This window comes from Hyperoodon ampullatus (assembly GCF_949752795.1).
Source record: "Hyperoodon ampullatus genome assembly, chromosome: 19".
NCBI classification, from domain to species: Eukaryota; Metazoa; Chordata; class Mammalia; order Artiodactyla; family Ziphiidae; genus Hyperoodon; species Hyperoodon ampullatus.
The window spans coordinates 11,202,598-11,226,970 of record NC_136932.1 but is presented as its reverse complement, the minus strand read 5'-3'; the positions used below and the strand labels follow the sequence as shown (position 1 = coordinate 11,226,970).

Below are 24,373 nucleotides of genomic sequence, written 5' to 3'. Positions count from 1 at the left end.
TCCAGAGATGCTGCCATTCTTTGCTACCAGACAAGCCTGGTGCAGAGCCACAGTGACACCTAGTGGTAAAGTATGGTGAAGCAAGGTGACATCCACAAAAACCCACTGTCTATGACTAAAATCTAAGGAAAATACTTACGGATATTAAATTAGATACTGATTAATTTTTCTGTTGGGTACATCTCTGGAATATAAAAATACCAATATTTAGAGAGGGGGTTCATAAACTACTATACAATATAAGGACCGAGAATACCTTTCTCTAAGCTGTTCTGTTTACAATAATCCAGGCTTAACTAAATTAGCAAACTTGTTATCTCTGGACAACGACCTGGGGTACTGTACATGATTCTAATTAGTGGAATTTTCCTGAGCCTTCGAGTTTAAGTTAAACACATCTAGAAAGAAGGGCACATGGGAGAGGAACAAGAAGGGTTTGTGCTCTATTAACTTGGGACTTTTAATAGCGCACGTCTGCAACCCGGACAAGATACAACAGCAGATACAAAATGGTCTCCATTTTGTCCATGCCAAATTCTCATGTTACACAGGTTTCCCCTTTACTTTGTAAATAAACATTAATTTTTAATTGTTAATTGTGTGCCTTACTGATCCAGTAAATAAAGTAACTATGTCTCAGGAGTCCCTAAGAAAATTGCTGGAAAAGCACTTTAAAATCACTGCAAATACTTTTTTGTATTTAAAAACTCTTAATCTTTTTGATGCTTATATACAACAGTTATTTCTTGTGCTATAAATGTTGTGATCCACTGCTTGCTTTCTTTCTTTTTTTTCCCCTTGAAAAATACACTAAAAGGGCAGTTTTGCTATTTTCTAATGAAGACATTACTCACACTTAAATATCCAGTATTTATCAGAGTTACAAACAATAAAGTGCACCCATTTAAAGACATGATGTGATGGAAACCCATTAGTGCAAGAATTCTGGGTGAACGGAAGGTAGGATTTGGTGAGAAACCTGTAAGCTGAAGTCTGTCACCACTGTCTCCATTTCAGGGTGATGTGAATCAGCTGAGTGGAACTTACCGGTTTCATGTGAAAAATTTCCCCCCCACCTGAAGCCAGACATTGATTCAGCAAGTGCTGCTTGGGGAGGAGGCACCTCTAAGGTACAGCACTGAGATCATCCCGTGGCAGTCAAGTAGCAAAACAGGGCACAGGCAGTCTGCTTACAAAGAAAAACTTTGTCTCCTGCTCCAATAAGGTCCAGTTGGCAATTTTTAGTCAAAAACAACCGGCGCCCAGTAGTGATATTCACTCCCTCTTACAATGGCTAAAAAAGAATTGCATCTTGACTGTTGACAGTTTAGTGTTTTGGCCAGTAAGGCATGGACCCTAAATCTGTCTGTCCTAGAAAACTCTAAGAGACACGCTCGGGAGAAGTGGCATCAGTGGTGTATTTGTAGAACTACAGCACCTGCTCGCCCACTCAGGTGAGTGCAGGTGGTATGTGTGGTGTTCCAAATAAACAAGGGGCACTTTTCTAATAAACACTGAGAAATTTTCAAAATGTAGCAGCAGCTCCTCAGTGAGTAGTAGTTTAAAAGGGTAAGATGCAAAGAGCCCAACAGGGCTGAGACCTGGACAAAAAAAGCTGAGAGGCTGCTGGGCTCCTGGCTGTAGGCTGATGCTATAGCTGTACATTTCACCTTCTTGATGAGAGAGAGAGAAGAGACACTGATGTCCACTCTGGGCTAGGTGAGTGGGAGATAGTCCTTAAGCATCAGAGAGAGTGGACAGAGGCTGGGTCTTGAGTTAGCCTTGCTGTTTACTTCTAGCACAGGACACACATCCTGGCCTGTTCCAGGCTTGGGGGTGCAGGGGTTCATCTATTTGGCAGAATCTAAGTTAGTAAAGAAGTGTTTCTGACTTCAGCTTCATGCTCCCCATGTCTTAACGGTTCTTTCAGAGGACACTTACTATTACAAACAGGTCTGGTCACATCTGGATTTTTATTCAGGAAACCTCCCTTCCTGTAGCCCTTTACTAACAAGAGCAGAATGATTCCTGGTAACAGTGACCGAATTCTCTTTTGTTTAGTTTGTTAATTTTAAGAGCTGATGTGCAGTCGCTACCAGGCCTGTGCTAAGGCTTTGATTTCAGCGTTCTTGCCGTCCATCTCATGCTGGCCTCAGTCACTCAAAGGACCGGTTAGCAAAGGACCACCAGACACAGGAGATGTCTGGAGGGTGACTGGATCAGAAGACTTGCTGTTTACCTTACGTGCTCCTACCCAGGGCTGAAAGGGGTCTTTCTTCACCCTGAAACACTTTGCTGTGCCTGGCTTTTAAATATCAATCCCCAAACACTCCTACCTAGAAAAAGAAAAGAGTAAACAATTCCTGTAATAATAGATAATGAAACAATAGATCTTGAAATGGAGTTAGACAACATTTGCCATGGAATGCAATGGCCCTGGGTGCAAGCTCTGGGAATAAGTCTTACCGTCCCCAGAGAATTCAACTTCCTTCCCCAAAAACCAATTCTTCACTATAACATCTGGGTTAAAAAAAAAAAAAAAAAAAGAGGGCCAGTAGAACAAAATCTGGCTCTAGGCAAAGATCCAACTTAACAGGATTACTACACCAGTCAACCTCCGGGAAGAGTATGCTTTTTGAGGGATACGATGCTCAGTGACGTTATCAGGACCCAAAAAGTAGACTTCTCCAAGACAGATTTTCTACAGCCTTTCACTGAGAATCCAGAACAGTCTTTCTCTATGTATTTATTCTCTCCCCCACCCATGGAAAATCGGTAGCTTTTAATGGTTAATTTGGCTAAAAACGTAAAGAATAACTCAGTGAATTATTTAAAAGTATGCATGATTCTCATCCAATTTCCTCGGCTGACTGAAATATTTAAACAGCTGGTTTTCTCAATGTTCCTAAAATGCCTCTTGGGAAATCCATGTAGTGACAGTTCAAATAACTGTATCGGTGCTTTCTTATTTCTTCTCTTTCTCCTTGATCCTTTACCCCCATAGGAAGACCAGCGATAATCTAAATGAACATTCTAGACCGGATGGCTGCAGGGAGCTGGCGGTCCAGGGGAGGAGACCATGGCACAAGAATGCACTGGGGCTATTTGGATAACACTGGATAAGAATGCAAAGGCAAAGGGGCATCACACTCTTTCTAAAGTTCCTAGAAGAAAATGAACAAGAACATCTTATTTTTGTAAAAAAGGAGAAAGACATTTTACACAACATCAGTGAAAGCGATTGTCTCCTGGAAAAAGCTGACCAGTGTGTCTGATCTCCCTGGGTTAAAGCACACGGCACAACAATCTCCTCGTTGGCATCTGAAGAGAGGGAGAGAGCGTGTGGCTAGGGTACAGACAAAAGAAACCCAAGTCCTGGCTCCCCGGAGGCCAGCTTCCCAGTTGGCTGCATGCAAAGGATTTCGGCATGTGGGCTGCCACCTCTGAACACCACGCGGAAACTACATGAGAAATTAAGCCAGAGAACTACCTCGAATGTGGAAACCAAGCCTGAAAATGTGCAGTGAACACATAGGGGTCTCACTCCAACACACGTCTTTTAAACATTAGACTCCACAAATGGTCTCTTTGGTTTGATAGGGGACGTCTGCCCATGTCGAGAGTCCCGGGACAGCTGCCTATGCAGGTTGTCCTGGTACGCCTGAGCCACAGGGAGGGTCCGAGCCACCTTCACGTCGGGGTACGAGGAGGCCTGGCTAACTCTCTCCAGCAGGTCTCCGCGTGACCCATTAGCCAGCATCCCATGGGGGCTGTAGTAATCGTCCTCCAGCAAATGGCCGTTCTGTGCATTGTTGGTTTTGTTATAAAAGGCAATGTTGCTGATGGATGACGGTGGGCTGAAGGACTCAGGCTGAGGCAGGTTGCCTGGAGATGTAGGACTGAGAACGGTATCCACCGATGACACTGCCCAGGTCCGATTCTGCTGGTGAAGGTGGGGGTACTGTTGAGTCCGGGCTGTTTTATCTATGATCCCCATGAATGGTGTGGTCCTGGATCGGGTAGGCTCACTAGGGTAACCTCCCTGAGTGGGAGACACTGGCGACAGCTCGTCACATGACCTATCATATGCCGGTTTCAGTGGGATCTCCATTTGCTGAATCGAGGAAGACGGCCGGAAGGTAGGAGTTAGGTTGGAGGCGGATGAGATACTATTGCTAGATGGAGAGAAACGGAGGCCTACGCTTTGGGAGTGCAGCAGTGGCCTGGGAGTTGGTGGGTGGGGTTTGATTTCATTAGGGTTGACGCTAATAGGTCTTCTGATTAAATGTGACACGTCGGGGGAACCTAGCTGGCTGGAGGAACGCTCCAGATCTAGTTTTGAGTGACAGACTGGGTAATAGGATGCGGACTGGCTACGCCCAATCTGTGGTGTCTGGCTGTATCTCATGCCACCTCGATAGGCGGAGGAAGGTCGCTGGGGAAGGTCTTCTTTGGTCAACCCTCCATGCTGACAGATGGCGCCTGCACTCAGGCTGGCCTGCACATGCTGCACGGGTCTCCCATCCCCTACAATCCCCCCGATTGACCCTTGATAAACCAACCGGCTCTGACTTACTCCTATGTCTCCTTGTGAAGACTGGTATTTACCAGCCATTGAATGGGCCACTTGGCCATAGGCCCCTGTGGAGATGACGGTGCTCGAATGAACTGCTGAGCTGGGCTGGTTGCTTCTCACAATCTGGGCTTTGGCCGGCTGGAGCCTGAGCCCTTGCTGGGGCACTGCCACAGGAAGCTGGGGCATCTGGTAGGGCCGCTGGGCCATCTTGGATAATGGAGATTTCGGTCTGCCTGGAAGCTGACTAACATTTGTTTCTTGCTGATAGCGCACGGGGGAGCCTGACTGGGATCTATAGACACTCATGCTTTCCGCTGGAGGGCTGGCCCGATACTGAGAGCCTCTGCGGAGAGGGGACGGGGGAGGGCTCGGGTATTCCTTGCCCTGCCCTCCCACAGGAGGGGGGCTGAAGCGGTAAGATCCTCCCTGATGAGCTGGGGAAGTATGCGGGGGGCTAGGCCTGTAATGTGAGTTCTGGTGAGTCGGAGAAAGAGCAGGTGAGGTGGACTGATAGCTCTGCCTAGTGGGAGAACCTACAGAACTACTGGACCGGAAGTCAAAAACCTGATGAGAGCCAAGAGGCGAGCTGGAGATGTAGGCCGCGTCACGGTGGGCCGGGGAGGAGGGCGGGCTCTGGATTATCGGGAGCCCCTGGCTGGGCCGAGCCTCCGTCTGGAGGCCGATGGACACATTCTCAACATCCTGTTCCAAGAACTCCTCCTCGAGTATGTCCTGCACGGAGTAGATATCTTCATGCTGGGGTTCGGGTTCTGTTTCTTCCGGTAACTGCTGCTGAGGCTGCGGCTGTGCCGCCGGCGGCTGTTGCTGCATCTGTCGACACTCTTCCTCCACTCTCAGCAGAAGTCTCTGGATCTCACGGTTGTTTGGACACAGCTTGATGGCCTCGTTCAGGTCCTCTAAGGCTGCTGCAAACTGTCTGCTTGACAAAATGTAAACACAGGAACTGGAGTTATTCTGAATCAACAGGAACCACCAAGAGCTGAGAACACGGTCACTGTTTCAGAGAACTGTTAGCGTCTGGGGGCATCTGGGGGGCTTTGGTTTCGTCTGATTTGTAAGGAAGGAAATAGGTAGGCTGTCATTCCAGAAGAGTCCAGAATGATTCCCTAGCCAGTTCAGCCTCCATCTTCCCTCTGGCCTCTCTGGGATCAGTGGAGAAATGTCCCCATTTTGTCAGTCCAGCCAGGCCCTTCAGGAAGTGTCTCTCAGTGTCCAAATGCACACCAGGTAGTATGAGGGTTGGGTGGGGTTGTCATTTACAGGGTCACTGTCAATTAGCTTAGGAACAAAACAGTAACTACAATATTTAAAATCTTGCTGATCCAGCAGAATTTTTTCTTTATATTTTAGCTCCAATTTTCAGGCCTGTTCCATCGTAGGCAAGAACCCTGTCCTCTGCCCTCTCTACCCCTCGCCCCACAGCACTGCGGCTCCTCCATTCTGCTACATCAAAGCTGGGCAGGTATTAGGCTTGCTGACTAGAAAACTCAGCTTCTGATCTACAAATAAGGACACAAACAGTCAGAGATACTCCCATCCTCTCTATTCACCTTGCCCAGAAAAGGGGCAAATTGGCCTTGTGGGGAAGGAATAATCCAAGGGGAAAGAGAATTTGACAGTCAAGCTTCTGTAAGAAATCTGTTGCCCCAGCTAGTTAAGACTAAGATCACTGCCACCATCATCACTAGACTTCACCTGGGTTTGATTTTCAGGACCACATGCCCCCTGGTCATAGCTGTGAACCTGAAGCAGTTCTTTTACAGGCAGAGCCGGGGAGAAGGGCAGGGCGCCGGGCAGGAGGCATTAAGGACACTGACAAGTTATCTAAAGATCACTGATGGCAGTTTCTAGATCTTTCTGGAGGCTTTCCTGCCCACTGGCCAGACCACAGCAGATGGGGCATGAGAGATGGGGTTTCCCTTGGGCCCTCTCAGTCCTGGCAGCAGAACCTCCTGTCTCCATGCATGTGTGGTGTGGTGCTGGGAGGGGTGCGTATGTGAGAAGGAGGCTTGATGCCACCAGACTTGAGGAGAGCCCCAGGAGGAAGACTAAATGATCCAGGGAAAATCTCCCAAATGCCTGTCAGAAAAGAAAGAGGAGCCTGTGATACATGACCCATCCTACTTTCCCCTCTAAAAGGGCTGGGAGGATATTTCGCTCAAGTGACCTCTCCTTAAGCCACCAGTGTCTCTACGCTATCTGCTTTGGGGGTTCAAAAGCGACTGAGATATGGCAGAGGCTTCTTGGAAGAAGGTGCCATTCTCCAACAATGAAAAGGCAGTTTTCTCCCGAAGGAAAATGCTCTAGGTCTCCACAGCCCCAAAGAGTTGCCAGCTGTACGATGCCTTCTGTGTGATGGGAGCCATCCCCAGAGCTCGGTCCTGCGAGTCCTCAGGGACAGACAAATGGGTCTGTCCGATATGCCCCAGGATGGTCTACGTTGCCTTGGCCCGATTTTCAGAAAGGAGAGCTCTTGCTTCTCACCCTCTCTCTCTCTCTCCTCACCTGCTGCTGCGTTTTGCCCTTGCTCTTGCATAGTAAGCTTCATAAGATTTCGGTTTCAGCTCCAGGGCCTTAGTAGCAAATTCCTCCGCCATTCCAAAATCCTGTCATTACAATAGGTGTGCAAATGAGTCATTGAAGAGATATGAAAAATAGACAGCTTGGGAATAAAACAGATTATATGTACATTTCTTTGACATTCATGGACGGAACACCTGGGATGCTTGACATGCCTGGCATGGCTCTAGCCACGTGGCCCAGACTGAAAGTTCCTTCTGCCTTTTGCCCTGTGTGGCCCTGCGATAGCTCACAGGAATTCATCTGCCCAAAAGTAGGAAAATGTTTTTAATTTGTCCTCTTTCTGCCTTTGTAACATAGTTCTTTCTGGTCCAGAAGCCAAACGTCAACCCACTGAAGCTCTTGAAGGTGGAAACCCGAATGCCTGCTGCACACGCGTTATATGAGGTAAACACACATGTCGACGCCTCATGTGTACCCTCGTCCTACCCCCCACCTTCCTGCCGCACCCACTATGCCTTGGCTTTAAAGGGATGAGAAATAAGTCTAGGAAGATGGGATTTGTGTAAAAAAGAAATGACTGGCTATGGAGACTCGATGGAGGAGGGATGTCAGACAGGCTTGCGTTCAATTCTCTGCTCTGCTTTGTAAGCCCTCAGGGTGTGTTGTGTGTTTTCTTATCCATACGGACCTCCCAGGTAGGATTAAGAGCAATAAAGCATTTGAAAGCTCCATACACAGTCCCTGGCGCACAGGAGATGCTCAATGAACGGCAGTTTCCATTCTGCTTCATAGAGGCTTCTCTGGCCTGCTCCTTCCCTTAACTTGTTCCTTACTAAGGAAACATTTAAAATTTAAATAATAATAGTAAAACAAGAGAGAAGACTGGCTGTCACTGGGGCCTGTGCTGTCACCTCATCTCTTAATCACTGAGGCTCCCTGGAGGAACACGGTCCCATCTGTCCTCATTCTGAGAAGCCCTGGGAACAGGAACCAGGGGAACGAAGCCATAGTCTTCAAGACACCCTTAGATACTAAACTAAAGGGGAAGGTTTTCTTCTCTTTTACTATCAAAGCCATAGTACAGCACAGTAGCCTCTGGTTAAACTTGTGAGTCCTAAGGCAGAACAAAGGCCCTGGGGTGGAGGTAAAGTTGAAAAAAAAAAAAAAAAAAAAAAATTAATGAGCAACTTTCTACATAGGACAACAGACTTCAGGTGGTCCTGGGAGGTGATTAACTGTTTCTGATCCAATGTGGAGCTAGAGAGGAAGTGTTCTATTTTATAGCATCGGCTTCCAGCTCTACTGTTTCAACCTTTCCCCTTAATTTTTTCTTTTGGGACAATCATTATTTCTGGGAAGATTATAGAGTATTTTTAAGAAGCAGACTATTTGTGAGGCAAAAAGGCAGCCAGCAGGTTGGCAGCAGCTTCGGAGCTTTGTCTAACTCTTACTAACTGGAGCTGGAGGAGACCCTTGCTGCTGTTTCTTTTGTTTCACGTAAGAACCTCACTGCCTTTCCCCGAGAACCTCTCCCATGTCCCCACTCTCCTCAGCACCTGGGAAAACTCCGCCTCTCAGGGCATCACTGTGCCCTCTGAGATGCCCATGTCTATTTATCAGGGTGCTCTTTTCACTGCCATCTAAAGATGGATGATATAAAGGTCACTTTTCCAGAACCGATAGCAGATCTGTTGCTACTGAGGCCGAAAGCTCACTTTTGTACACCTGAGTTCTCTATCCCTTTATTCAAACATTCCTGTTTGGCTTGGATTATTTTTATCTCCTGAGGAACCATGAGACCTCAGGCTAGTGGATGTCAGAGATTCCTGACACGATCCTGGCTATTCCCAGGATCTGAGAGAGGGTTCTTGGCCCAGGAGTGTCTGCAGGTCAAGGGAGCAGTGCCTGAGGGCATCAGAGGCTGTATCTGCGAGGCAGGCAAGAAGGACCAAGGACTATTTAGGGGATAATAAAGGACCAGGAGGAGTTCTACGACTCCCTCTGTGACAAGAAGGGACGTGTTATGTTAGAATAAAAGGATGAAGAAAGAAGTGAAAAGTTGAAGATTAGCCTTAGAAATTAAACCTTGAAGTTCATGGTCCTGGGCCCTCTTTCCAGCCCTTCCTTAAATGACTAGGGGGTCTACCAGTAAGGAAGGGAATGACTAAAATTTGTATCTAATTGCAGCTGGAATTCCAGTGACCACTGCTCTCACATTTTCCCAAAGACCAGAAAACTGACTTGGGGGCAGGGCAGGATGATGATGGCATTCCAATCACTTTCAGCAGGAATTAGGAAAATTCAGAAAGCTACAAAAGTGCTCACAGGATTAACTTTTTTATAGTTTGAGGTACGGATTGTACTTAGACTTGATTTCTTTCAAATTGCAAATGTCAGTGCTCTGTGAAGGACAACCAAGTTCCAAATGGGGCAGACAAGGATTTCAGGGGCCTGGTAAAAGCCAGTGCGTGACATGGACCGTCAACTTCCAGGACTGCAGAAAGGAGCTGGGATGAGAGGGACTTACGTTCATTTTCCTGCGACATCGAGAGAGGTTGAGGAGGAGAGACACTTTTAGCTCCCGGAAGGTTTTCAAGTCCTCACCAAACCCTTCTCTAGGGAATTTCTTCAGAGCGTACTGGTAGCGCTGGGCAGCTTCCTTTACTTTTCCTTTCTAGTGGGAGCACAAGATAGCAAAACACACTGTTGGTCTGCTGAGCAGCTGAGGAGGTTTGCCCCCACTCCCTTCCTCTCTCCGCAGTTACTACTAAGGGTTAGCCCTCCAACACCAGCGCTGACGGTGACAGCAGAAGGGTCCAGTCTTTTCTACTGGAAGCTCACCTGGCAGGCGAGGGGTGATGAAGGGGATTCCCAAAGATACAAGCCAGAGAAACAAAGTCTTGGCGTATGAAAGGCCTGGGACCCCAGCTTCCCAACTGGACTCCCAAGGAACTGACCTTGTTCATTTCAAAGGAGGTTTTTCTCGACCTGATCTCCCTAGGACACATAGCATTTCCCAGTCCCAATCACTCCAAAGTTATTACTACTTCTTTACATTTGTCTTATCTGGAAATTCTTTTTGTTCCACCTTGCCAGTCCTCTACAAGAGACCATTCTCTTCCTCACAAAGGATGTGGGAGCTACAGCAGTCTAGCTGTTGCTCCCCTAATCTCGTGGCATAAAAGAATATCAATGAGTCTTCCCCTGTTTTTCGAAAAGGCATGGGGTAGGGTGGTGGTAGAGAAGTGAAATTTAGAATTTGTGATTCCATCTGACTATGTCAGAGGGATTTTCCAAGATGAGGTAAATCTATGACCCACCTAGGGACCTGGTCACAGGGGCCTTGAACTTTTCTTACATTTTGCATCTGAAAATCTATAAGCTGAGCCCAGAATGATGCAGGAGGCATCTCACACTCTGTTAGCTGCCCTTTATCTACTCCATTCCGTCTGTATAGTTGCAACTCCAACCAGGGATCCTGATCTTTTATTTTCTCTTTAGACCCCTTCACTGAGGATAGACTTGGGAGTCTTCCAAGGCAGAATTCTGGGTAGAAGCAGCAGTAGCTCTGCCTGTTTAGGAGGTAGGACTCCTTGTCTTAGGGTGCCAGAAGTTATGTCGTAAACAGGGCTGAGATTCTTGACAGCAATGCCACTCTCCAGTCCATAAACATGGCACCCTGAGAGGTCCTTCTTTGAAGTCATGTAAAATCATGGTTGGGTCACAACTCAAGTTTCCTAGAAGCCTCAGAGTCCTAGATTACAATAACTCTCACTCAAAGGGTCTTCGGGAAATACAACTCTACTCCCAGGAGCTCTGTATACTCCTTCCACAAGGCGGAAGTAACGTGCATCACAATCATTTCCTCATCTTTGGGCCTGGGCACGTCTCAGTGACACCCGCTGCCAAAAGCTGGGCTGGATTTGTATTTACTTTAGGAGAAGAAGATTCAGCTAATCTTAACACAATGAGATAACTCTGACATGGAAACTTCTTAAGGGACTTCCTGCAGCCCATGGGAGTTTGTGTGTGTTAGGGTATGGAGCCTTCAGCTTGAACTGAGTACAAGAAGACTTCATGCCTTTTTTGTTGTCATTCAGAGAATGACTTCAAGTAAATCTTGTAATTGCTATTTGTCTTGGTTTCCTTTTCTTCCTCAGGGATGCTGATAAGCTATTATTACTACAGATTTTTAAGTCTACATATATATTAAATATAAAAGCTAACACTGATGCCTCTTTCTCACAGACTGAAAATATCTGCACTATTTAACGTTTCTTTTACTTGTCCCATGGTTTCCAGGCTCCAATGAACAGATTCCATGTAGAATCTACGTATCTGCCTATTAGTGACCAGGTAAAACTAGGTCTTTAGGTTCATCAGCTGCAGGCATGTGCAGGCTACTCTTGCTCTCTTGTTGAGAAAGCAAAATCCTGGGATCCTCAGCTTATGAGCCCACCACTGAGGGATGGCATTGCCTCTAGAACCAAGGGTGAGACCTGCCGAGACTTTGGGAGATTCTACAAGTAGAGAACAGTCAGCGGTTGTCTGGAGGACATGGTTCCTTCCTCCCCTCACCTTATAAAACATGTCTCCCTCTTCCATCAGCTTGCTCAGCAGGATGATCATGATGTCTGGTTTGGAGGTGGCCATCGCCCATGTGGCTGGACCTGTAGTGTACAGGATGCATGATGGGTAAAAAACTCATACAATGTAAGGGTGGTAGGAAGCTAGGTGAAAAAAACACCCTTGGGGAATTTCTGCTGAGAGAACAACTTGCTCCACAACAATGGCCTCAACTTTTAGAACTGGGAGTGTCTTAGTAACTCCCACTGCCAAGAAGCTGTGTTGGATTTGTATTCACCTTAAAATAAGAATGTTTGAACTGAGTTTGCACCATTGGAGGGCAGCAAAGCCTGCGTGTTGCATTTGGGCAGGCGATGGCTTAGTTTGGAGTTATTTTAAATAAGGAAATTGGGAGAAAGGGTTTACATTAAATGTCACCATAAGATTTTAAAAATCCCAAAAGGGTAATTTATTTTAGAATCTGGGACTCAAAACCCCCAGCTGTTTAGTCTCAATTTTTAAATACGTTCTTTGCAGAAGGGAAACCATGAAAGACTCTAAAGGCTCCCCTAATTGGTAAGGACTGAATAGGACTCCTGGGATTCATGCTGAACCAGGAGCACGGTTCCAATGTGAAACAAGCCAACATGACTGAGGACCACTTTACCCACAAAGAGAAAGAAAAGGTTAACTCGATTAGTTTACGGATGCCTGAATTATTTACCAACTAAGCTTTTCAGGGTTAGTTATCAAAAGTTCAAGTTATTCTCTACAACAGTCATTAAAAAAAATCTTCTTTTAAGGTGAAGTAAATTAAAAGATTAGAGGTGTAGGGAACTCATGCAGGCTAAATCAAAGAGGAGAAGGCAAAGCTGACCAAGCCATCAGACCACGCCTGATGCTGACAGCGGTGAAATATACCTCGTGGGCGACTCGGTAACGTCTGACAACCTTCAAAGAAAGGAGAAAACAAAAAGTTGTAGGAGAGGAAAAAAAAATGGATGAAGGTGAAAAAAAAAAAAAAAAAGAAGGAAAAAGCAGCAGTGAGAGGCAGGCAGCAAAAAAGCCAGCATATCAGCCAACCCTTGTCTACAGGTCTGAGGGATGGGGAGCGGATGGGACAGCAGCCGCAGGGACTCCAGAGTCCAAAGCACATACAGAGCAAGGGAAAGCGAAGGCTGTGGCAGTGCAGGGATCCAGGATGCTCACAGGGTGGGGCTGTTACCGAGGCATCAGCGCTGAGATGTGCTTAAGGTCAGAGCAGCCTCCTGGCTAAGGCTACTCGGGGCACGGCAGATAACCGTGTGATTTTGGACACAGGGTAGTGTAGACCATGGCTCAGATGGTGCTTTCTCTGGGCCAAGAGTCTTTCTGTTCACTTGGACAATAACCGGGCCAGGGCAGAGGGGAAACTATATACACTCACACCACGCACCCAGGGCAGCCAGACCACCAGACCAGTCTGGCCCCTGGGCACAGATGGCCAGCACCTTCTTCCTTTTTCCTACCTATCTTGGCTCCTTTCTTCAGAAGAGTGACAACAACAGAAGTGTTCCGGCACCCCACGGCCCTATCCAAAGGGCGCATTCCGCTGTAGTCAACATGCTCGATCATGGCCCCGTGATCCACCAGGAACTGGACCTAGGACACAGATGAAGCAGCGCAGTTAACCCAGGTGTAACGGCTCACACTGCTCCACTCAGGCCTCTGGCTGCTGCCTGCCCTTTATTCAACTACTGGTTTGAACCAGGCTGGACAGTCATGGTATTCCAGGCCAGACCTACTTCCTGGTCTTTAATGGTGTTTTGAATGTTCCCGCCCTCGAGCAAGTACAGATCTGAGAACTTTGTATCAGGAATCATCAACCCCAGATAACACTGTGGATAGAGAACCTTCCCTGTTCTTACCACCCTGAGGCTTGGTTAAAGGCACTCACCACCTCAGCATCACCATAGAAAGCTGCCAGATCCAGTGGGGTGCGGCCATTCTTGTCAGCATGGTCTGTGGCAGCTCCATTATCCACCAGAGAACGTACTACTGAGAGATGACCCTTCAAACAAGCCCAGCTGAGGGCTGTCAATCCTTCTTTGTCCATTAGTGCGATGGAGGCACCTACAAGAGCAGGCATAACACAGGGCTGAGGAAACATGAAAAACATGAAAACTCACAGCAGGAGGGAAAGCTGGTATTTAAGGTGTCCACTCGGCCAAAGCACAGCTTATGTTTCTGGTATGTGAGTTGTCTTTTGATAAAACTGTTAACAAAATTGCTCCCACAAGCTGTCAGTACAAGAGTCCAGTTCTTTGACAGGGCAGCCTATCCTGGGTTGTGCATAATCTCTCCCCAAGCTTACTGTTTATCCTTAAGTTTCATTACTCCTCTGTGAGAATCCTCAACTTTGCCCCAAATGGATGTGCTCACCACCTCTAGAATCTCCCACAAGTACTCCTGTATCCTCACTTCTGGTCATGCTGCTCCCATGTGTGGATACCTTTTTTCTCCCCATGACTTACCTCACTTCTACCTGTTCTCTAGGAACCATCTCAAACCTCCCTGTCTCCAAAAAGCTTCTCCCATTCACTGTTACCTCATCTTGAACCTGCTTTGGACATATGTCACCTTATTCTGTTATTAATCTTTTTTTAATGTATCCCACTTATTTGTAATAAATTCTCAGTGCATGTTTTCTGAACTTGGCAAAAATCTTCGATTTCTAATGGTATAAACTCCTTGAGAGGTTCTCATAAAATAAGGAGCTCAGAACATGTTTATCATTGATGATAGTACCAGGCCACCTTCTCCCGCCTTAGAATGGGAGGGAAACGGACTCATGGGAAGAGACTGAGCCCAGGCCAGGAAGGAAACAGGAGTTTAATTAAACTAGTCAGCCTTCAACAACCCCATCCCCACTCTTTTAGCCTATTTTATATTCTACATCTTCTTCCCTTCAACATTTCTATTTTCACCTGTGAGGAGCAAGCACACTTGACATACTGTTTTTGTAATTAGTCTAAGATTCAATATACGTTTGGTTCTCAGCCTAGACTGCAAGCTCTTGGATGGCAAAGAGCCTGTCGTGCCCTCGCTAGTTTTGAAGAGCACCTAAGATGACTCTTTCCACACAGCTGGCATGACATGCTCACTAACTAAATTAGAGATCAACTTACTGCACACACAGTACATTTTCCAGGCTGCCTCCTCAGCTGGACAGGATTCAGATGTCAGAGCAAGCTCAGGACCTGCCACAGCCAGGCTCTGGGGCTACTCAGCAGATATGTGGCCTATCACCTCTGTATCCCTAGAGGTCAGACAACCAGACTTTGTGGCTTCCCGTAACAGGATGAAGGGTTGTAAAGTACGATACTTCTAACCCTGAGGACAGCCATCCATGTAGTGGGTTATCTTTTCACAATGGTGTAGTTTGCAACTAAAACATTGACTCTAACATGGAATGAATCTGAATATGGGACAGAATCTAAGGAGTTTTCTCAGATGCAACATCTATAAAAGACAGAGTCTTCAGGGGTGGAAAAAGCAGGATAAGAAGGTTCTGGATGTATGTTACAGATAAATTGATTTTACAAAGATAAGGGAAGCTGGAATTTAAGGAATTAAAAGGAGATACATATGAAAAAAAACCCAGGTATTCAATTTCCTCCGGAAATTCAATTTGAAACTTTCCTCTTCTCTCTTTTCTTCTCCGGGCAGTTAACAGAATCACAGTTCTCCCAAACATCCATTTTCGAACTTTGGAGTTACCGTCAACTCATCTATCCTTACGACCTGCATGTAATCTACACTTACATCCAAAATCTTTTTTGCACTTAGCCCTCCTGTTCTATCCTAACAGCTACTGCACCTGGATTCGGCATTACCTCTCATCTACTCAATGACAATGGCTTCCTAATTGATCCCCAGGTCCACTATAATCCCTTCATCAACTCTACTATTCACACTACTGCCAAAGTGATTTTTCTTTTTCTTTCTTTTTTTTTTTTTAAAGAGCAACTCTGGTACTGATTCCCTTTTTAAAAATCTTGAAAGCCTCCCTACTGCCTTCAGATAAGTCCAAACTCTTTTAATCTGCTCCTTTTCAATTTCTTTCCACATACATTTCCAATTTTATTTCCCAACAGTCCTCATGTACGTCACTGGACAACTTGCATATTTTCCCAAACCTGTTGTGTACTGTTTCTCCTCTCTGACCTTTCATTTACATTACGTCCTCTCCCTGAAAATAGAACATTTTTCCCATTCAGATTTCAAAGTCTGTCCTGTTCTAACTCAAATACCTTTATCATCAGAGTACTTAGGATTCTCTGCTTTTTAAGGTAGTTCCTTATCTTTGTTTTATCCCCTCCTTGCCAGATTATAGACCCTTTGAAGACATGGATTGTAGTGTATTTATTTTAAAAAATCACTCAGTTCCTAGCATAGTGTTTTGCGGATAACGTAGGCTAAATAAACTTGGGTAGGATCTGTTGATTGAGAGAAAGTCTCTGATTTAAGTGTGAAAGAATGAAACAGTACGGAAGACCGGAGACCAGAATGCCTGCAGCGTAAAGGGAACAAATGTCTGGGATCTGTGTCTGATGAGCTTCTACGGGCTGGTCACAGTCACACCACCTCCTGCTTGATGCCAATGCTCAAGCTCCACTAGATGGTACTGCTTAGTCACCAGTGACTGGAGCTTTTCTACTACAGAGGTTCCCCTGTCACTCACTACTGTTCTGTATAGATGACTGAGGTCGGAGCCATTGAAGGGAATGCTTTGGATAGTATGACCACAATCTCCTTTAACTTATTTCCCATTCACCAGGAATATATGAATGTTGGTAAATGTCAAAAGGAATTTATTACAATAGGAGGGTAATAATACCCTGATTCCTCACATAGGGTCCCACGGTCAACAATCATTTCAACTTCCATTTGCCTCCTTAGGATACAAGAAAAATATTAGTTGTGCAGGCTTACAAAAGAACTGATAAAGTCAAAATACGATCCCTGGAAGATGAACATTTATTGAGTGTACATTAAAAAAAATCAAAGTTGGGAGATTAAAGAGCTTAGATTATGTAAATTTGATTAGGATACCAAAAACCCCTCAAGCCATAAAGAAATAGGGAATGTCAGAATTAGAAGGGTCCCACTGTACAGGAGAAGAGAGGAGACAGACTTTCATTTTCTAACCAACTGGCTTAAGAATATCCATTCTCAACTCCTCTTGGAATCCATCCCTGGAAATCATGAGTTCCTTGGGTTGTTATGGGCACTGATCACCAAGCTCTGGCATCGTAGGACTGACCTTGAGCAAGGAGAAAGTCCACAGTTCCCAGGTGGCCTTCGGAAGCCGCCATCATCAGGGGAGTACGGCCCTGCTTGTCTGCCATGTTGACATCAGCTCCATGGGTGAGTAAAAGATCAACAATCTGCAGGTGCAGAGAAGCAGGGACCAATCAGCCAGGAAGCGTTGCTGAGCAGACACATGCATGCCCTCCCCCACACTGTGTGAACTCCCCGCGAGTCACCTCTAAAGAAACTTTCCACTGCAAGAATCCCCTGCGTGGTCTAGTACCATGGGATTCGATCTCTGACTGTCTCAGAGACAGCCAAATGAGAAGAACTCAACTCTAAATGTCCGACCCAGTCACTCAGTAAAAAAGAATTCAAGATAACAAAGGCCAAGATGTAGACTAAACAACCCCATGATGGAAGCGCCAACACCTATGTCAGTGCCATTTTACTGGCCTCCAGGGGTGGCAAACCTGCCTGTAGTGAATATTTACAACTGAACAGAATACAGTAAATACAGAATACAGCCTCTGACAACTCTTTAGCACTGTTTGGCTCCTAGGACTTTTTTCCTACTTAAACATTTTCAAAGATTATAACCAATATACTTTTTTTTCCATCCTAAATATATAAATTAGCGTTTATCCAGAATCCAAACATCTGGAAAGACTGCATAACTAGAATTTACATATACCACATTTTCTTTTTGCAAGTCTGAGACACACCTGCTGTAAGTGGTTAGCAGGGATCTGTTGAGGTTTGAACCTTCCAGAGACCCTGGGGATGCTGTGAAGTGTGAGAAGGAGATCACTGCACCACCAGGCCAAAAGTAGCTAGTCCTTCTACACGATACAGATCATCAGGAATGATCTGTATTATACAGAATGTATGAATGTTAATTTTCTGACGTATTCTCAATTAACCAGAATATTAATTACAGAGGCCCAAGTCTTCAAACCCAGTGACTGCTGGATAACCCAAATTTTGTGATTTTTTTGCTCTCTGCTTCAGAAGTTCCCACCCAGGAATGTGAATTGATACAGCCTATGGAGAACAGTAGGGAGGTTCCTTAAAAAACTAAAAATATCCAAGTTGTATATTTGTTTTCCAATAAAAAAATTACAATTAAAAACAAAAAACAAAAACTGAAAATAGAACTACCGTATGACCCAGCAATCCCACTACTGGGCATATACCCTGAGAAAACCATAATTCAAAAAGAGTCATGTACCAAAATGTTCATTGCAGCTCTATTTACAATAGCCAGGACAAGGAAGCAACCTAAGTGTCCATCAACAGATGAATGGATAAAGAAGATGTGGCACATGTATACAATGGAATATTACTCAGCCATAAAAGGAAGTGAAATTGAGTTATTTGTAGTGAGGTGGATGGACCTAGAGTCTGTCATACAGAGTGAAGTAAGTCGGGAAGAGAAAAACAAATATCATATGCTAACACATATATATGGAATCTAAGGAAAAAAAAAAAGGTCATGAAGAACCTAGGGGTAAGATGGGAATAAAGACACAGACCTACTAGAGCATGGACTTGAGGATATGGGGAGAGGGAAGGGTAAGCTGTGACAAAGTGAGAGAGTGGCATGGACACATATACACTACCAAACGTAAAATAGATAGCTAGTGGGAAGCAGCCGCATAGAACAGGGAGATCAGCTAGGTGGTTTGTGACCACCTAGAGGGGTGGGATAGGGAGGGTGGGAGGGAGGGAGACGCAAGAGGGAAGCGATATGGGAACGTATGTATATGTATAACTGATTCACTTCGTTATAAAGCAGAAACTAACACACCATTGTAAAGCAATTATACTCCAATAAAGATGTTAAAAAAAAAAAGTTCCCACCCAGAACTCACCCCTGCCTGGGGCACTGGAAGTAGCTACCTGCTTACCTGCCAGTGGCCTTGGCGAACGGTGCTGAATAAGGGCACTGCCCCTCGGCGGTTTGGCTGGGCCACTGCTGCCCCCTGTTCCAGGAGTAGACGACACACCTCCAGTTTGCCCCTTCCGGCTGCAGCTGTCAGGGCTAAGGGCAGAGAGCACAGAGTGAGGACAGGGGGTCTTGCCTTCTCCAGCCCTCTAGGGTAAGCAGGGCAGCATACCTGTGTTTGATGAATGTAATTGCTACTTTACCTCCAAGAATGATGATTTTGGCTGCTTTTGCCATGAAGGAAATTTTCAAAGAAAAATAAAAGGGCTTACATATATGGAGACAATTATAATAATTTTATTCACCTTTGGCCAAACTTATTTGGTTTCATGTTTCCTACCCAGACTGCCTTCTCTGCTTTTAATCCCTCTCTTTTTTGGTACCTTGTCCCAGTTACAAACCTTTCACTGGTATGTGCATGGGTAAGAATGCAGAGAGAAGGGTCTTTGCAGACTAAGGTCTTTTAGGGTTAGCTAGGAACCACCTCTGGCCAATTTCTACTCCTGGGCCCTTAAACTCAGAAAACCAGTCAGAAATTGCAGTCTTAATTTTTGTTGATTTCTTAAATGACAGTTTCCTGGATTGCTTTTAAGGGAGTATTTACAATAAAAATATATTTAAAAATGTAAAAAAGAAAAAAAAAGAAATTGCAGTCTAAGAGCCTTGGGCCAGTTTTCATTCTCTCTTTTTTTCATCAGTTGGGACAGAAGTTTCTAGTACATGTGTGACCATTTTCATAGGAGGGTCAAGACTGTTCAAGGTAATAGTCTTAAAGATGAGAGAAGTGTGACAAAGGCTCTGTTCTTCTGAATACAGGATAATGGAGTCACAGATAAAGAACAGCTATAGCGAGGATAAAGGACACACAGCAGGAAGAAACATAAACATTCTTCCTGCTGTGCTACTGTCCATTGTTTATGATCTCTGATACAGTGGAGATTCTAAGAGTGCTTATTTCATCCTTTGAGTACTACTTCAATAGCAGTAAGAGGAATTTGTTGATATACTTTCTACTAAGTTCATATTTGAACAAACATGTATTTGTTTCTTAACCAGGGATCTCAAACGTGTACACTCAGTGTTTTAAATGGATGAGGGTAGGGAAGATGGTAAACACTGTTAGAAGATGGCAGGAGTTATGCTTTTAAAGAAAGAGTATGGAGACCTTTTTCCCCACACAGACTTGAAAAACAGATGTGGCAGTCAGCAGGTCCTTTATTGTGGCCACCTACTCCAATGACAAATCAGAGGAAGATCATACTTGGCAGGTGCAGAAAATATTTCAGTTTACAAATGTTGGTATCTAATCAGGGAAGCAATTGAAATTCAAATCAAATGGTCACTTGTGATTTTTTTCATTTAAGTGCAAATTAAGGCATTTTGTCTTTGAGTTTGGCCAAATTTATCCACAACTGACTCATATGCAAAACTAAAACTACCTGTAATTTCCACTGAGATAAACCTTCAAAGTCATCTTTTCCTTCCTCAAGGACAGAAAGGGCTTATGAAGGAAAATGTGGCAATTTTAGAAGATCTTAAACTAGATGTATCTAGGCCTTGTCTTATGTGTATTTTTCATTTTATTTTTTTTGGAACTCTTAACATAGGCATTTCCGTCCTGTTCCTCACAGAAGGGCAGAGGCTTCATCCTATCTGAGGTGAGGGTCATTTCCAAGTCCCGAATGGATAAGTTACAAGTATTGATGGGTTTGATTGTTTACTTGACTGAGAAGTTTTGTCTCTTGTTCTTTAAATCAAAGTGATTTTCCCTCTTTTCCAAGTTCACATTTCTAATAGTTCAGGAAAAAAAAAAACAACTTTAGTTCCTAGGTCAGAACACAAGAGTAGCTTAAGAATTTGACTGGCAATCATCACATTGTATACATTAAACTTACACAATGTTGTATGTCAATTATATCTCAGTCAAGCTGGGGAAAAAGAAAGAACTTGACTGGGTTAGACACTTGTTAGGAACCATAAGAATCATCTTGTTGGTACATAAAACAAAGGGTTTGGAAAATTTCTAACTCTCCCAAGTTTAAAGTAGCTACCAGGGGGCAGGGATGCAGCAAACCTCCCTTTCAATGTCTTGTGTATGGCATGGGGTGTGTGTGTGTGTGCGCGCAAATACATTCTTTTTCACGCAAGAATTTCTAGCACTCTGGAGAAAATACAGACAGTATTTCAGAATCAAGCCTCTCGTCAATGGTGCTAGTTCACAGAACACAGATAAAAATTCACAAGCAGTGCCCATCCCGAAAGCTAAACTTATATACTGTCTGCTTTAACCTGGAGTCATGTTGCTGGGGGCTGGCCCATCTCAACCCACCGGACAACATGTTTATATGAGAGGGAATGTTCCATTCGGCCTTTTTCTTTGTTGTATCATCTCTGTTACTTAGGTTATGATGTAATTTGGCAGGAATCTCCAGCTGATATCTGGACATGGTCATTAACACAGCTGGCCAACTTCATCTCAGAACAACACAACTATGGAAAATTGGGTCTGTACTTTTCAAAATCCAAGAGCAAGGAGTTGCTTTGGCTGGATTTTATATAGTTCTTATCAAAAACCGTTAAAACTTTTTGAAAGAGAGATGATTAAGGCAAAGCCAGTTCTGTAAAACAACAAACTGATTCTTAGAGCAAATGTTAACAGTTTGGAGCCAAATCTCTCTTCCTAAGAGACCAGTAACAGAATTCGTTCCCTAGCGTGTCAGCATCTGATGAGATTATCTGAAATAAATGGTCCTTTTTCAAAGGGAAACAGCTAAGGAGTTTGAAGAGACAGACAGGATACAGCTCAGAGTTGATGAAATAGCCAAAGTCAGCTTCGATGGGATGCTGATGCTAAATAGAATGCAGAGAAGCAAATGGTTCTTTTATCTCCTCAACCTTGAAAGTGTACAGCACCGACAGGTCATGGAAGACCGATGGGATGGAGGTGGGTGGGGAAGACATATACTGATCACTGCTATCCAAAACAACATTAATTAGTTAAACATTTATAGAGCTATTTGTCAGATACTGTCGGCTCTCAAGGAACTCAGGGTTGAATAAGGATAACAGACAAACAAATACATTACTATACAGTGTGATAAGCACAACAGAGATAAGTCCACGGGGGTTGTCTGGAGGTGGCACAGAGGAAGAAGTGTCTGAGAAGGTCTCCAGGAAGAGATGACAATCTAAACCAGATGCTGAAAGAGAAATAGGAGACTTATAGGCAACGACAACAGGGAGGCATTCTAGGCACAGGGAGAGCACGTATAAAGGCACTGAGGTGGGGAACGGCACGTTTACTCCTACTGGAGAAGACAGGCAATAGATGATGCTAGAGATCATGACACGTCTTTTTATGCTACCTTGTTTTTTTTTTTGGCCACATCACACAGCATGTGGGATCTTAGTTCCCCGACCAGGGATCGAACCTGTGCCCCCTGCATTGGGAGCGTGGAGTCGTAACCACTGGACCACCAGGGAAGTCCCTTTTTATGCTACATTAATGTTACAGGTGGTCAATGAAGGGTGGTGAGCAGGAAAGTGACATGGGCAGACTGTGGCTTAGAGAGATCACTTTGGCTGAAGTCTGGGAGATAAATCACAAAAGGGTGAGGCCAGAGGCAAGAAGATCAGCTAGGAAGTAGTTGCAATAATCTAGACAAAAGATGATGAAGGCATGAATTAATGGTATCTTGTTTATTTTCTGAATTTTTGCTACTTTTGGGCCATGGATGGCTCAGGCTCTGCAGAGTTGCTAGAAGCTTTTAATGCTGGTTCTGTTCTATAGCTGTAAGACAAAGGAGAGGAGGGATTGGTGAACAATCTTGTCATCTTAATTGCCTTTCTTCTGTGTTGGAACACAGATTTCTGTGTTCCATAAGAAATCTGTGAAAACCCTGCAGGAGGGAGGGGGTCAGCCAGATGGTGAAAGCTTGATGTAGGAAGGTGCTCTTTGGAAGGACAAAAAGGCCATAAAAGGAGGACGAAGACAACCAGGATATTGCAGTGACCTGCTTTTAGAAAATCTGATATGTAAAAATTACATCTCAATAAATATTTCACTATATGCTAAGATATATTTCATTGATTCTAAGATGTACTGTCTTCCCTCCGCATTTTTAATATCTCAAAGTCAGGTTGCATCTTATAATCGATGTGATAATAAAGAACTGTGTCAGTTTTATAGGCAGAGGGTTTTTCTTTCTGGTTTTTTTTTTGGAATGGCACATAAAATAATGGTTATATAGTTTCTTATAGTTACTGGTGTTTTGGATTTAATACAGTAAATGATACAAATTGTTGGAAACATCATTACCATCATATTTTCCCTAAGTAAAAATTGGGTTGTTTAGGCCAGGGTTGCAGATATGAGATGCTAACCAGCTGGCTGCAGGTCATAGACCTTCATTCTCTATGCAAGGGAAACCTGTATAAGATTTTGCCATTGGAGGAAACATCACAATTCAATGAGTCATTATAAATTTTAAATGATTATGTGTTGTAAGTTAAAAAGAAACATGTGTACTTGGTAAATCCATCACTATAGACAGAAAAGCAACTCAGAGTCTACTCTACACTAGCGGTGAGTTGCAGGGACATTTTTTAACATAGCAAAGACATTATTTCCCAGAAATTTTTCTGAAGTCAAATAACTTTTTATAGTTCTATAAGTTATATTACAAATGTATTTCATTCTAACTCATATTTAAATAACGTCTTATGTTCATAATGCTGAAATTAGTTCATATAAATATAAAATTAAACACAACACAATCCTGACTACAAGCAAACTGACATGAAAATTTGATTTTTTTTTTACAATCTCGAGATACGGTATGTATGTAAGAAAATTAATGTAACAAACTTTATTGCACACTTTAAAGCAGGAAATCTTTTAAAAGTCCTGAGGCTGTTACGTTTTATTCTAATAAGAAATTCATATCAATAAAAATAAGTCTTCCACTTAGTTCACACCCTTCTTGAACATTTTTAAGGAATTCTTTCAAGGACAGCACTAGGATGTGTGTGATATTCATCACTATGATTGTTAGTCTTGTAATTTCTGTCCACTATCGCCATCGGGCCACTACTTTTTGTTGCGCTCCCCAGTTAGGGTTAGGGTTGCACGCGTGTGGCCTGGCAACAGGAGACTCTGGGAGGGACGGCGGGGCTGTGCCAGGGAGGCTTTGCTGATGGGCTGTAAACCATCATGTCTCTCCTGCAGCTCCAGGTCTCAGGATGCACACTCCACAACTGCTGGCGTCCTGGCCAGCCCCTTCCCCTCGGTCTGTCCTCTGGCTTCCCTCAGGGTGGGGCCCCAGAGACAGCAGCTGTTGCCAGCTGCACATTTTCCTTTAATCTGTCATGGGCTCTTAAGCTGCAGCTGCCCGGCATCTGCTCCCTTTGGCTCTGACAGAGGGAGGGATTGTTTGAGAAGCAAATTC

General features: G+C 44.4%; 1 protein-coding gene across 3 annotated transcripts in view; it reads right to left on the bottom strand.

The window, feature by feature from the left end:
- Positions 1–3,241: 3,241 nt before the first annotated feature.
- The window catches only part of TANC2 (tetratricopeptide repeat, ankyrin repeat and coiled-coil containing 2), a gene marked incomplete at its 5' end in the record, with an annotated part of 320,220 nt that continues 299,088 nt past the window's right edge, over positions 3,242–24,373 (bottom strand). For 2 of the 3 annotated variants that reach the window (XM_079726110.1, XM_079726111.1), the window contains 9 exons: positions 3,242–5,513; positions 7,103–7,203; positions 9,648–9,794; positions 11,699–11,790; positions 12,608–12,637; positions 13,195–13,327; positions 13,623–13,798; positions 16,992–17,115; positions 18,889–19,022. In XM_079726110.1, coding sequence (XP_079582236.1) covers positions 3,560–5,513; positions 7,103–7,203; positions 9,648–9,794; positions 11,699–11,790; positions 12,608–12,637; positions 13,195–13,327; positions 13,623–13,798; positions 16,992–17,115; positions 18,889–19,022 — 2,891 coding nt within the window. In that variant the 3' untranslated portion in view covers positions 3,242–3,559. The remainder of the gene's footprint in view (positions 5,514–7,102; positions 7,204–9,647; positions 9,795–11,698; positions 11,791–12,607; positions 12,638–13,194; positions 13,328–13,622; positions 13,799–16,991; positions 17,116–18,888; positions 19,023–24,373) is intronic. The other variant, XM_079726112.1, reaches the window with a different exon arrangement.